Source organism: Podarcis tiliguerta (genome assembly GCF_965153285.1).
Source record: "Podarcis tiliguerta genome assembly, chromosome: 9".
NCBI lineage: Eukaryota > Metazoa > Chordata > Lepidosauria > Squamata > Lacertidae > Podarcis > Podarcis tiliguerta.
This window is the reverse complement of record NC_139542.1, coordinates 55,577,736-55,590,357: the sequence shown is the minus strand read 5'-3', so window position 1 is coordinate 55,590,357 and position 12,622 is coordinate 55,577,736. Positions and strand designations below refer to the sequence as shown.

The following is a 12,622-nucleotide window of genomic DNA, read 5'->3' as shown; positions in this document are numbered from 1 at the left end:
GCGGGAGGTGGGGGAAGGGACAGAGCATACGGCTCTTTCCCTTTCCCCACCTTCCAGAAAAGCCCCCAAGAGCTGCGCTCCCTTTAAAGAGCCGCGCAGAGCGTGTATGCGGTTCTTGGGGGCTTTTCCCCGAGGAGGGAGAAGGGCCATTCTCCCTCCTCGGGGAAAAGACTGCAAGTGCCACACACACACTCCACGCGGCTCATGAAAGGGAGCGCTGAGCAGAGCCTGGGATGCATGCAGGCTCTGCTCAGCGCTCCCTTTAAAGAATATTTTTTCCCTTGCATCCCTCCTCTAAAAACTAGGTGCGTCTTATGGTCAGGTGTGCCTTACTTCCTGCACTTTCCTCTCCTGGGCCCTGCGGGGCTGTCATGACTGTGCCTGAAGCCATAGAGACATGTAGCCTGATATTTAGTCTTCTCCAAGCATGCCTGAAGGTGGACTCCCTCTCCCACCTGAGAACGTTGGCCCAAAAGGGAAATTTCCCACTTGATGATAATTGTTCAACACTTCCAATTCAAGGGAGGTCCTTTTAAGAAGGGGGCACAGTATTTGTCTACGTGTAGTGACTATTAGGGGCTCCCTGGCAGTGGGGTGCAGTGATTTTGTTTGTTTGTAGCAAGCTCTTTCTCCGTGCAAAACCCCACCCATCTAATGACAGGCATTTTGCTTGTGGCAGAATCATGCTGCTCAAAATGAGAAATCCTGTCCTGCTCTGGAGCAGGCTGTCTGATGAGATATTCTTTTCCCTCTCCCAGCCTCTGAGCGGCTGAATACTACTGACAAAGCATTTACTATTGTTACGTTCACGTTCAGAAGCTGTAGACTGGCTGACTCACGGCAATGTGCTGCAGAAGGCCCTGTTCCGACCTCCTGCTGGATGTTTGGGGGTGGGGAGATGGATCAGAGCTGTTTTATTTCTTACGAAGACAAACAAAGCCCTGTAGCATCATGGAGAGTTTTGAAGACAGTTTGCAGAGAGGGCTTCCGAGGGTTAGGGCTGGAGAGGGAGGATTTCTGCATAGCCAATTAAAAGGTAGCTTGGAGAACCTAAGCTGTTGGCCGATGGCCAGTCTGCCTATATTTAACTTGCACTGAGATTTCCTAGCAAATAGACATCAGTTGCCTAATAGCCAGGCTGTGGGTAATTACTTTTGTTCTATCATGTAAACCCCAAGTGCTGGCAGGAAATGCATTCACAAAGTTACTCCAAAGCCACTAATGAAGGGAAGGCGCATAACTGCACTCCTTTCATGTGGTTGTTCCCATGTGCAATCATCACAGGTTCGGAAGCATTCTCAGATGGTGGCGATTAGCAGGCAAAGTGGCAGGAACGAGGAACAAAAAAGACTTTTGTTTAAGGCTGCTGTTCTCAAACCCTATCTCAGAAAACTTTAGAGTAGCAAACAAGAGCAGGTGATAGAGATCATATATCCTTCATGATGGACAATTACTACATTTTTGTAAGATACATACACCTAGTAACTGATCCCATGCCATGTGACAAGGCAACAACACCCAGATTGGAACTGTGGGAATTTTAATGCAGCCAGGTAGAAGGACTATAGCAGCATACAAGCAGGAAGGAAGGAAAGGCACCAATGCAATAAACACAGATAGAAGAGATTTCAGTAGCAGACTGAAAATAATTTGTTGGTCCAGTGCATTTCAAGTCTTGCAACTCCTCTTCAAGGGCAACTGATTTAATCCTTCCAAATGATAATTAAAGAGTGTTGGACACTATCTCAGAGTGACAGTTATCCTTCAGATGAATTAAAAACCAGTTGCCCTTGAAGAGCCACAAAGCCTACAATTTATTTGGCTAATAAATCATTTTCATGGCACCTTTGAGGTCTCCTGATTCTTTTTTCAGTAATGCACATCCACACCCCATACTGAATTGCTGTTTGATGTGTACTTATCTCATGGAGACATTGGGATACCACTGTATATATAATTATAGTATTTTACCATGGTGGTTAATCCGAACCTGGTTACTGCAGGATATTAAGGATGATATTGGAGAGGGGGACTGAAGGAACTAACAGAGCAATAAGTCATGGCTTAGGGTCACAATAATATTGCCAGGTTAAATCATGCTGCACGCAAAGTACGGTAATGAACAGTTGCAGCTTCAAAACATTCCATACAGTGGCTGTAACAGTGAGAAGTGGTAATCTGTGACCTCTGCCCTTATGGTAAGCAATGTGTTAAGCACAGTATTACACGTACACATAGGCTGGATATACATTACCATTTATTCTGGCTCCAGGGTGCTCCCACCCCTGCTGCCCAAAGCCATGTACGCAAGATGTTAGCTGCAATCCAAAGAAATACTGCGTCTTGATGCATTTCCCCTCAAACCAGCTTCTATCTGATTTGAAAACGTAAGCCACATTCGCTTTGCGTGTTGCGTGTACATTTGAGACAGTTGTTGTGCATGCATTTGCTACGTGAAAGCACCGCAGGGCATAGATGGTTCCGTGTGAATCTAAAAGATATCCTTTATTTCTCTCTCTTTCTGCCAGATGCCACTCTGCCAACCTGAACGGCCTGTACTACAATGGACCCTACTCGGCAGCGACAGACAATGGAATTGTGTGGTACACGTGGCATGGTTGGTGGTATTCTTTGAAATCGGTTGTCATGAAAGTCCGGCCGTCAGACTTTAGCCCTAATGAGGTTTAAGTTTAATGATGTCGGCACTCATATTTTTTGTGCAAGCCGGTCTGGATCGTATGGGGACTTTGGCATCCATCTCTGTGCAAATCGTGGAAGATTCTACCATGGGCAGGAGCTGAATTTCCAGCCTAGAGCAAAGTGTTTCTGGGCTTAGCTGTACCTAGCCCTTTGTCAAGGCAAATAGGTTTCACACAAGGCAAATCATAACCCTGCCCAGCATTTACAGTGTGGCTATATGAACTATTTAAATACCACTGGGCTTCATGATAAAGGCCAAAATTATGTATTTTATTCTTAAAGATAAACTGGACAGTTTACATGGTAACTTCATTGTCTGTTTCGTTTTTTGTCTTTATGGTATCATACAACTCTCTGTCGATTTTGTTCAACTGGCTAACATACTATCCCAAGTGACAATGCTACCTTAATTCTTCCAATATATATATATTTAGAGTCTTACAGTCTGGATATACCTATTCAAAGACCACATCTTTCAGATGCTTTAAACTAGTGACCTATATATTGCAGCTTCATCGCGCAGTGTCTGCAGTTTCTGTAACCATAAATTCAGCTTGTCATGTTACATTTATGTATGGTTTAAGATTGGGGGAGGTGAATTTTATAAGGGACACAGGCTGCATAGATAGCATACATTTAAAGCACATTACCTCCCCCCCAACGCACAAAAATAATCTGGGGGGGGGGGGATTGGGAATTATAGGGACAGAGCTACCTAAACTGTATAGAAACTTATTCATGTATGTGACTACAGTGGCAGGAATGTTACTTGCCCAAAAATGGAACGATGAAGAAGTCCCAGCAAAGGAAGAATAGATACAAAAACTTATGGAATATGCAGAAATGGCAAAACTTACTGGAAGAATAAGAAACCAGGATAACAAACTTTTTATAAAAGAGTGGAAATGGTTTATTGCATATTTACAGATAAATTGTAAACAGATAAAAACATTGGCAGGATTATTGTAATAACCTGCAGCTTCATAAGAGTATATATTTAAAGAAGATGAATAAATAAATAAGCAAATCAAGTTAATTTGGATATGCAGAAGATATTAAAAATAAATTTAAGGAACTGCAGAAAGAGGAGGAAGTAAGTCAAGTTTTGAAATGTCAAAATGATTGTAAAATCAGTGAAATGTATAAACATGAAAAAATAATTCTGGGAAATGTAGTTTATACCCCAGAGCTGTCATTTCCCACTACATTTCCAACATTTCTTTGAAGGGTGCTCTAAATGTATGGGTTGTGTGCCAGTACAGAACAGAATTATTTGCTAGTTCTCATGACATGGTTGGGGACAAAATTATACTCCCTTCAACCCTTATAGCTGCTCCATTTTTGAGAAACCAAACTGCTGCAAAGATATTGGTGGCAAACTTTAGAAAGTGCAGGCTGCTTAGAATGGGGTTGTATGTATGGTTCTAATACTGGGATTTCCCAATGGGGATTTTTTTAGTCAGCTGACTGGCGCTGTCAGTGAGCCCCATTTGCAAAGGAACAACTGGGACCTTACCTTAAACGCCTAATCGTGCCTTTGTAGGCATGACTTTCCCTGTCTAACACCTGGTGTAACATACGACGTCAGGTGTGGAGCTGGTGGACATGGTTTGTGGGAAATGGCTGCCCTCCTACTGCAGTAAATGTGTTGTCCAGAATGCTAGGCATAAGGCCCTAGCATTCGGCAAAGTAAGGTGACTGAGGGGTTGCTGAGAGGTGGTGGCGGTGGCAGCCACCTCCTGGCTGTTCCTTCTAAGCCCCTAGCAATTCCAGTCTATTGAGGACAGAGCTGTATCTCTTCCACAGCCTGCACTCCTCACCCCTGAACTAGCCGGGTGCTTCACATGCAGCGGATAATGCTGTCATGTCATAAGTGCGGAAGTCAGATTCAGCTGCCAGCTGAGTTGGAAGGAGGAGAGGCACTGTCTTGTTCATGGCCTCAGGCAGCAGAATGTATTGGGCCAGCCCTGGTTTATCCTATTAACACGCTCACTGTTAATTGCTGTCAGATTTACTCTGCACACAGCCGAAGATAGATTTCATTCATTTATCTCTTTGTTTTTAGTGCAGTAAAAGCACTACAGGAAATACTGGGTCTTTTTTTTTTTTTTTTTTGCTGCACGGCTCACTGTTTGGTTTAAATGGTATCACCTCTCAACACTTCCTATACTTTGTTTACACTGTGATATTGAAAAGCAATCTGGTTCCTGTGCAGCTTTAGCCACTTTCTCTGGCTCTTGTTTGGCTGGAATGATCCCTGGACCCCAATAATGACTTGCTTGCCCAGATGGAAGATTGAGAGGAGTGTAGAAAAAAGTAAAATTTGCATTTGCTGCTCTGCATAGTTTTCCTCTAGCTTAGGGCGGTCCAACACATGGCCTGAGGGCTGCATGCAGGCCTTTAAGCCCTTTATGAAGGCCCTCAGCAACATCACACGCACACACACACACACCCTTGCACAGCCTTCCCAAAGCTGGGTAAGGAGGCTCTGGATGTTGGGATGCAGCTGAGGGTTCTGACTCCCCGAGTCCTCGCTCCTCCTTTCCAAAGTCTAGTTAGCACTTTCCCAGCTTTCGGAAGGAGATGGGAAGGCTCTGGGACCCTGCCAGAGCCTTGCGCCGCCTTCCAAAAACCTGGCACCTCGCTTAGCCAACTTTGGGAAGGCAGCATGAGGGCAGCAAGTGGGGGCGTCAAATTTTGGCCTGGCCCCTCACTCCCCCAAGTGACAAGGCTGCTCCAAACTTCTGGAATGAGGGTGGGAGCTACAGATGCAATGTACTGATGCACTTGAATCCCCACTTTACAAGCAAGCATGCTTATAAAGGATGGAAGCCTACCCTTTGACACTCCTGAGAATATGAGAGTAGCTGAAGCATATTAAATGATAACTTCTCCACATTTAGTGGCTGTAGTCCTCTTTGGGGGGGGGGGGTGCAGCAGCTTCACAATCAGACCAAATTCAGATCTGTCTAATTCAGATCTGAATGTGTTATATCCACCAAGCTCAAGTATATACCACTCTTTGTACATGAGTGCGGGAAGAGAATGTTTTGGTGTTGCTTCCTGGTTTCTTTCCCATTCCTTCTGCAGGGTAAGGTGCTATTTATACTGCACACCATTGTGCTTTAGGAAATAAAAGGCGAGTGGTTTTGTGATTAAGGAGCTGGCGCAGGAAATCTGGATTCCGGACTCTCCAATATAGATTTGCCGCTTGAGGCTTTGTATCTTTACTTCAGTATGAATAAAACAGGACACAATGCTTCTTTTACATGGAATTGATTAAAATTTGGTTTGGGAATGGTTATAAGAAGCTGTTTCAGATGTTAGCTTATGGTATGCATATGAACATATACAGTGCTCCCCTCCCCCCGAAAAATAGGTGCCAGTACTCACCATGAAGTTGTTACAGTGTCACATTTTTAACAAGAAGAAAAGAGGTACTGGTACTGCATACCTTTGAGTACCCCCTGGGAAAAAATTCAACCTATAAATACTGAATGTTCAAGATTCATCTGAAAATTCTTCTGTTCATGAGTTCTTTCCCCAATGATGCAAACTCCACAGCAAAGGAATTTGTGGCTCCTTCAAATATAAGTTCCTTACAATGTACCACAGAAGAGTGCAGTAGGAAGAAAGGAAGGAAAACAATGTTGTTGTGATTATATAGCACCTTTCAATAGGTATTTTGGTTAACGACCAACAATAAAACACACATAAAAGTGTAATAAAACAGTAGCAATCAATATAGCGAAATAAAAGCAGCAATAAAAAAAATACTGAAATCTGGGCAGATGTTTAAAGGCATGGGGAAAGAAAAAAGGTCTCTGCCTGTCGCTGAAAAGATAGTATCACAAGTGCCAGGTACGTCTCCCTCATGGGAGAGAATTCCATAGGTGGAGTTTGGTCACCCAAAGGTCCTCTCTTGAGTCATCACCTGCTTCACCTGAAGACCGATGTAATACACCAGCTGGTTGATATTAAGAAAGACCCAAGCCATATTGAGGTTTAAAGCTGAGCACCAGCACTTTGACTTGTGCTCTGAAGTTTGGCAGCCAGCCAGTGCTACTCTTCAAGAATCAGTGAGATGTGCTCCCTTCACCTGATCCCAGTGTGTTTTGCAATAGCTGATGTTTCCAAACACTTTCCCATCTAACTTGGAGCTTAACAGAGCATGGATAACTGTGACCAGGAGAGTTCACAGCTTGCGTAAAGCTGCTTTAGCTAGTGAAACACACGCACTTGCAGCCAAGGTCACTTAAGTCTCCGGTGGTAAAATTTGGCTCTAGGAGCACCCCAGGCAATGAACCAGATCACAGCAAGAACAGGGGAGATTGCTTGATATTGAGGCAGATCCTCACATAAGCTCTCCAGGATTTCAGGCAGGAATGCTTCAACAAATGTCAGAGAGTCTGAGACCTTTTGCATACAAAGCATGCACTACCTCCTGAGAGCTAGAAATTTGTCTCTCAAGTGTCCATTGTGCTCTTTCTTTCCCTGGCGGAGAGGGTTCTATGGCTGCTCAGTGATGCTAATGCTCCAGTATGGCCCTTTTGAGCTGATGGCAAGAAAGATCAGGAAGAAGAACCTGGACAAAAATGGCTGTAAACTGTAAAGGAGATTCCAAGGTCTGAATAGGAAAATATTGTGTGCTGTGTGGAGTCCCCAACCTACACATGATCTTGATGGTTCGGGCAGTGGCTCTGCTTTTTATATGCAGTTATATAGTCAGATGGATGTTTCTTTTCCTGACGGTGTTCGTATGACTGTATCATGGCCTTTGGCTAGTATAATAAAGCTTGTTTTGATTTGATTTGAAGTGTCCATTGCTTTATACCATTTTACTGCATGAGATACTGCACTTTATGGGCATTTGTCTTTTTAAAAAATCAAGTATCTGAAGTACAAGCACATGGTTGTGTTCATATAGCACTTTTGCAGTCTTCCAAGTGCTTTGCCTTGGCAATTCTTAAAATATCTGCCTAAAGTAGGTAAGTTTTCTTCCTACTGCCGATGAAATAACGCCACTGAGAATAGTCAGTCACTTGCCTAAGGCCTTGTACAGTGGTACCTCGGGTCAAGTACGTAATTCGTTCCGGAGGTCCGTACTTAACCTGAAACTGTTCTTAACCTGAAGCACCACTTTAGCTAATGGGGCCTCCTGCTGCCGCCGTGCCGCCAGAGAATGATTTCTGTTCTCATCCTGAAGCAAAGTTCTTAACCTGAAGCACTATTTCTGGGTTAGCGGAGTCTGTAACCTGAAGCATATGTAACCTGAAGTGTATGTAACCTGAGGTACCACTGTAGTGAGATTCAATTCAGAGGCTTGCCTACCCAGCCACTTTCACATTTAGGGTGCAATCCAAACCCCAACCTGCTGTGATGGCAGAGGTGGGGATCAAATGGGGCAGAGGTCTCACTCTCACCAGCCCATAACAGCCCCACTGGACTTTACCTGTGGAGTGACACGACCTCATCCTTCCGCCCACAAAACATGCAAGTAGATAGAACCAGAAATGAGGCATTCTAGGAGGGAAGAGGACTGAATTGAGCCAGGTTTACTGCTGCCATTTGGCAGCATGAGACCTGAGTGGAGCTCCAAGCTGGCACAGACCAAAGCAAGCTTTGGCCTCCTCTCCCACTGATATCTTCCTTGGCTGGCATGAGTAATGGTTAGTGACAGGGAAGAATCATAAAACTGTAGAGTGGGAAGGGACCAAGAAATTTGATTCAGTTTTCATTTAAAGCCGAATCTATTAAATCTGCTCTTTCCGAAACAATATCGAGAACCAAAACAGAACTACCCTCCAAAATTCGCACTTATTCAAATTTTGCAATGCAGTTCTCCAGTCAAGCCATATTTGCAAAAATGCATGTCAGGGGACAGCGTGTGTAGAAATGAATATAGCAGTGAACATAACATACAAAGGTGCACAATATTAGCAGAAACTGCTTGGGGAAAAGTGTACGTTGGTTTTAAAGAAACGCATACACAAATGTGTTTATTGGGAGAAGTTTGCACTAAAATGCTGGTGAATTTTGAGCAGGTTTGTTTGTTGTTGTTTTAATGCAAATCACAGGTGAATGTGGAGAGCTGGATGAGGAAATGAGAAACACAAGAGAACCAAAATTGAGAAATCTTTCCATCCATAGCGACAGGGCTGGAGATGCGGCAGTGGTTATGCCACTCCATGATGGATTGGTCTGCCAGTCACTACACCAGGGGTCAGCAAACTTTTTCAGCAGGGGGCCGGTCCACTGTTCATCAGACCTTGTGGGGGGCCGGACTATATTTTGAAAAAAAAAAAAGGGGGGGGGGGAGAACGAATTCCTATGCCCCACAAATAACCCAGAGATGCATTTTCAATAAAAGGACACATTCTACTCATGTAAAAACACGCTGATGCCCGGACTGTCCGTGGGCCGGATTTAGAAGGCGATTGGGCCTGATCCGGCCCCCGGACCTTTGTTTGCCTACCCATGCACTACACCAACTCTACTCATTTGTTAAGTTATTAAGTGTCCCCCCCCCCCAAAAAAAAAGGTGATACAAGATCTAAATGAAAATGAGATCTAAGTAGACATTCCTTTCCTTGCTATTGCATGCTGCCTGGTATTAATTTCCTTCCTCTAAAAATTGAATTCTTGCAGGGCTGCCAAAGAAAGATCAGTTTACACCTTCCAGTGCAGGAAGGGAGACACACAACACCTATAAATTGCACAAGCGTGAATTTATCACTCAGTACCAAGATCACGTAACTGAAATGGGGAACAGTCAGAGAAATAACAAAATAGAACGGCCTGTCATTTGTGATTCAACAAAAGGCATTATCTTAGCACATAGGGCACAAAGCCTGTTTCTAATCTTCGTCTTAAAAAATCCCTTTAAAATTTGGTTATGCAGTGTTTTAAAAAGATAAAAAACAAACAGACAAAAATGGTTAAGCTCCATAAAGAATGAAAAAGTAGTAATGACATGCTAATGGGTGAATTAACTCTAACATTCCATTCCACAAGCCAATTAAATTTGGGCTTTGGCAGATTTGTAGACAGGGTTGTAAATAGGGTAGGGAGGCATGCACTTACACATCTTTCCTTTATACATTCAGAAATATGGAAACATGAGCCAACTTTTCCCCGCATGCTCAGAGAAAGTATGTGTTCAAGAGGAGCAGCACTCCATCATCAGTTATGCTTGAATTAAGGAAGACTTACATTTTGGGAAACGGCTTCTCTGCTTCTTCCCCAAAGGTTTGGCCACTTCTTAAGATATCATTGCCAAAGTTGACATAAAGGTTCCTGAGGTGGTTGTTTTCATTGACATCGGGACACTGGCCACCATTTTGAATCAAGATTTGGCACAACTTTTTGGTGTGTCAGTTTCAACCTGCACTGATTTCAAACTAGTTACAAGGGTTCCTGAGGTGGTAGATGCTATTTTCATCAATGTTGGAATGCTGACCACCATTTTGAACCCAGATGGCAGGCCAAAACGTGACATTGTCATGGCTTTGTCCAATTTTTGGTGTGGCAGTTCCAACCCGTGTCAACTTGAATGCCTTTGAAGATATTGTTGCCCAACTTGGCAGAAGGGTTCCTGAGGGGGAAGCGGCAATCTTCCACAATGGAGAAACAAGCCACAACATGGCTCAACAAAAATGTGGACACTGGCTTCATTTACCGTATTTTTCGCCCTATAGGACGCACTTTTTCCCCTCCAAAAATGAAGGGGAAATCTGGGTGCGTCCTATGGGGCGAATGCAGGCTTCGCGGACCTCTCCGCTAGCAGCGGGAACGCTCCCGCTGCTGGCGGAGACGTGCCTGCATGCCGAAGCCTGCGCGCGCTGAGCTCAGCGCGCCCAGGCTTCGCGGACCTCTCCGCTAGCAGCGGGAACGCTCCCGCTGCTGGCGGAGAGGTGCCTGCATGCCGAAGCCTGCGCGCGCTGAGCTCAGCGCGCCCAGGCTTCGCGGACCTCTCCGCTAGCAGCGGGAACGCTCCCGCTGCTGGCGGAGAGGTGCCTGCATGCCGAAGCCTGCGCGCGCTGAGCTCAGCGCGCCCAGGCTTCGCGGACCTCTCCGCTAGCAGCGGGAACGCTCCCGCTGCTGGCGGAGAGGTGCCTGCATGCGGAAGCCTGCGCGCGCTGAGCTCAGCGCGCCCAGGCTTCGCGGACCTCTCCGCTAGCAGCGGGAACGCTCCCGCTGCTGGCGGAGACGTGCCTGCATGCCGAAGCCTGCGCGCGCTGAGCTCAGCGCGCCCAGGCTTCGCGGACCTCTCCGCTAGCAGCGGGAACGCTCCCGCTGCTGGCGGAGAGGTGCCTGCATGCGGAAGCCTGCGCGCGCTGAGCTCAGCGCGCCCAGGCTTCGCGGACCTCTCCGCTAGCAGCGGGAACGCTCCCGCTGCTGGCGGAGACGTGCCTGCATGCCGAAGCCTGCGCGCGCTGAGCTCAGCGCGCCCAGGCTTCGCGGACCTCTCCGCTAGCAGCGGGAACGCTCCCGCTGCTGGCGGAGAGGTGCCTGCATGCGGAAGCCTGCGCGCGCTGAGCTCAGCGCGCCCAGGCTTCGCGGACCTCTCCGCTAGCAGCGGGAACGCTCCCGCTGCTGGCGGAGACGTGCCTGCATGCCGAAGCCTGCGCGCGCTGAGCTCAGCGCGCCCAGGCTTCGCGGACCTCTCCGCTAGCAGCGGGAACGCTCCCGCTGCTGGCGGAGACGTGCCTGCATGCCGAAGCCTGCGCGCGCTGAGCTCAGCGCGCCCAGGCTTCGCGGACCTCTCCGCTAGCAGCGGGAACGCTCCCGCTGCTGGCGGAGACGTGCCTGCATGCCGAAGCCTGCGCGCGCTGAGCTCAGCGCGCCCAGGCTTCGCGGACCTCTCCGCTAGCAGCGGGAACGCTCCCGCTGCTGGCGGAGAGGTGCCTGCATGCGGAAGCCTGCGCGCGCTGAGCTCAGCGCGCCCAGGCTTCGCGGACCTCTCCGCTAGCAGCGGGAGCCAGCACTGGGCTCCCACGGCTTGCAGAGAGCTGCCTGTTTGGGGGCTGGGGTCGGGGGAAGCTCGGGCTTCCCCAACCCCGCGCCTGGGGGGGAAATAATTTTTTTCCTTTATTTCCCCCCCAAAAAACTAGGTGCGCCTTATGGGACGGTGCGTCCTATAGGGCGAAAAATACGGTATATCCCACAATCCAGTGTGGTATAGTGGTTAAGTGCGGTAGACCTGTAATCTGGGGAACCGGGTTCGCATCTCCGCTCCTCCACATGCAGCTGCTGGGTGACCTTGGGCTAGTCACACTTCTTTGAAGTCTCTCAGCCCCACTCACCTCACAGAGTGTTTGTTGTGGGGGAGGAAGGGAAAGGAGAATGTTAGCTGCTTTGAGACTCCTTCGGGTAGTGATAAAGCGGGATATCAAATCCAAACTCTTCTTCTCTTTCACTTTGTCCAGGCAAGTCACCTTGATTTTAATAGGACTATTACGTGTTGTGGACTGCAGCCATGATTATATTTACTGGTTTGCTAATTTTGAGGACACAGGCCTTAGTTTCCTTGAAAGCTAAGTGTGCTTCATAGATTTTTTTTTCTAGCAGAGTCTCCTAGATAGGATCTGACAATCTTACTGACCACATGTAGCTCATAGCTGGTGGTCAGGAATTATGGGAGTCCAACAACCTTTGGAGGGTCACAGATTTCCCATTCCTGGCTTAAATCCACACCACAGATTCCGATGGATTCTAAAGGAGACAAGTGCTAGGAGCAGAATAGGCCAACGCTGAAGCATATTTTGTAGTATACTTAAGTCTAAAAATTAATCCAGTCCTGTCTCTGCTTCTACTAGCCCACATAAGTCTTAATGTACATTCATGTGGCTCCTTTATCAGTAAGGATTACTAAGGACTTTGATCCTATATTGTTCTGAACCTACTCGATAGAGGAGTGTTC

At 46.8% G+C, this 12,622-nt stretch overlaps 1 protein-coding gene and 1 long non-coding RNA gene across 6 annotated transcripts in view; both read left to right on the top strand.

Annotated features, from left to right (window-relative positions):
• LOC310657386 overlaps positions 1 to 7,510 on the top strand; it is a 73,699-nt gene extending 66,189 nt beyond the window's left edge. The window contains exon 2 of the long non-coding RNA XR_014501731.1: positions 6,138 to 7,510. This is a non-coding gene — a long non-coding RNA (uncharacterized lncRNA). The remainder of the gene's footprint in view (positions 1 to 6,137) is intronic.
• The window catches only part of FGL1 (fibrinogen like 1), a 35,391-nt gene extending 27,881 nt beyond the window's left edge, over positions 1 to 7,510 (top strand). For all 5 annotated transcript variants that reach the window (XM_083458441.1, XM_083458440.1, XM_083458439.1 and 2 more), the window contains one exon: positions 2,529 to 7,510. In XM_083458441.1, the coding sequence (XP_083314567.1) occupies positions 2,529 to 2,688 (160 nt within the window). In that variant the 3' untranslated portion in view covers positions 2,689 to 7,510. The remainder of the gene's footprint in view (positions 1 to 2,528) is intronic.
• Positions 7,511 to 12,622: the final 5,112 nt, after the last annotated feature.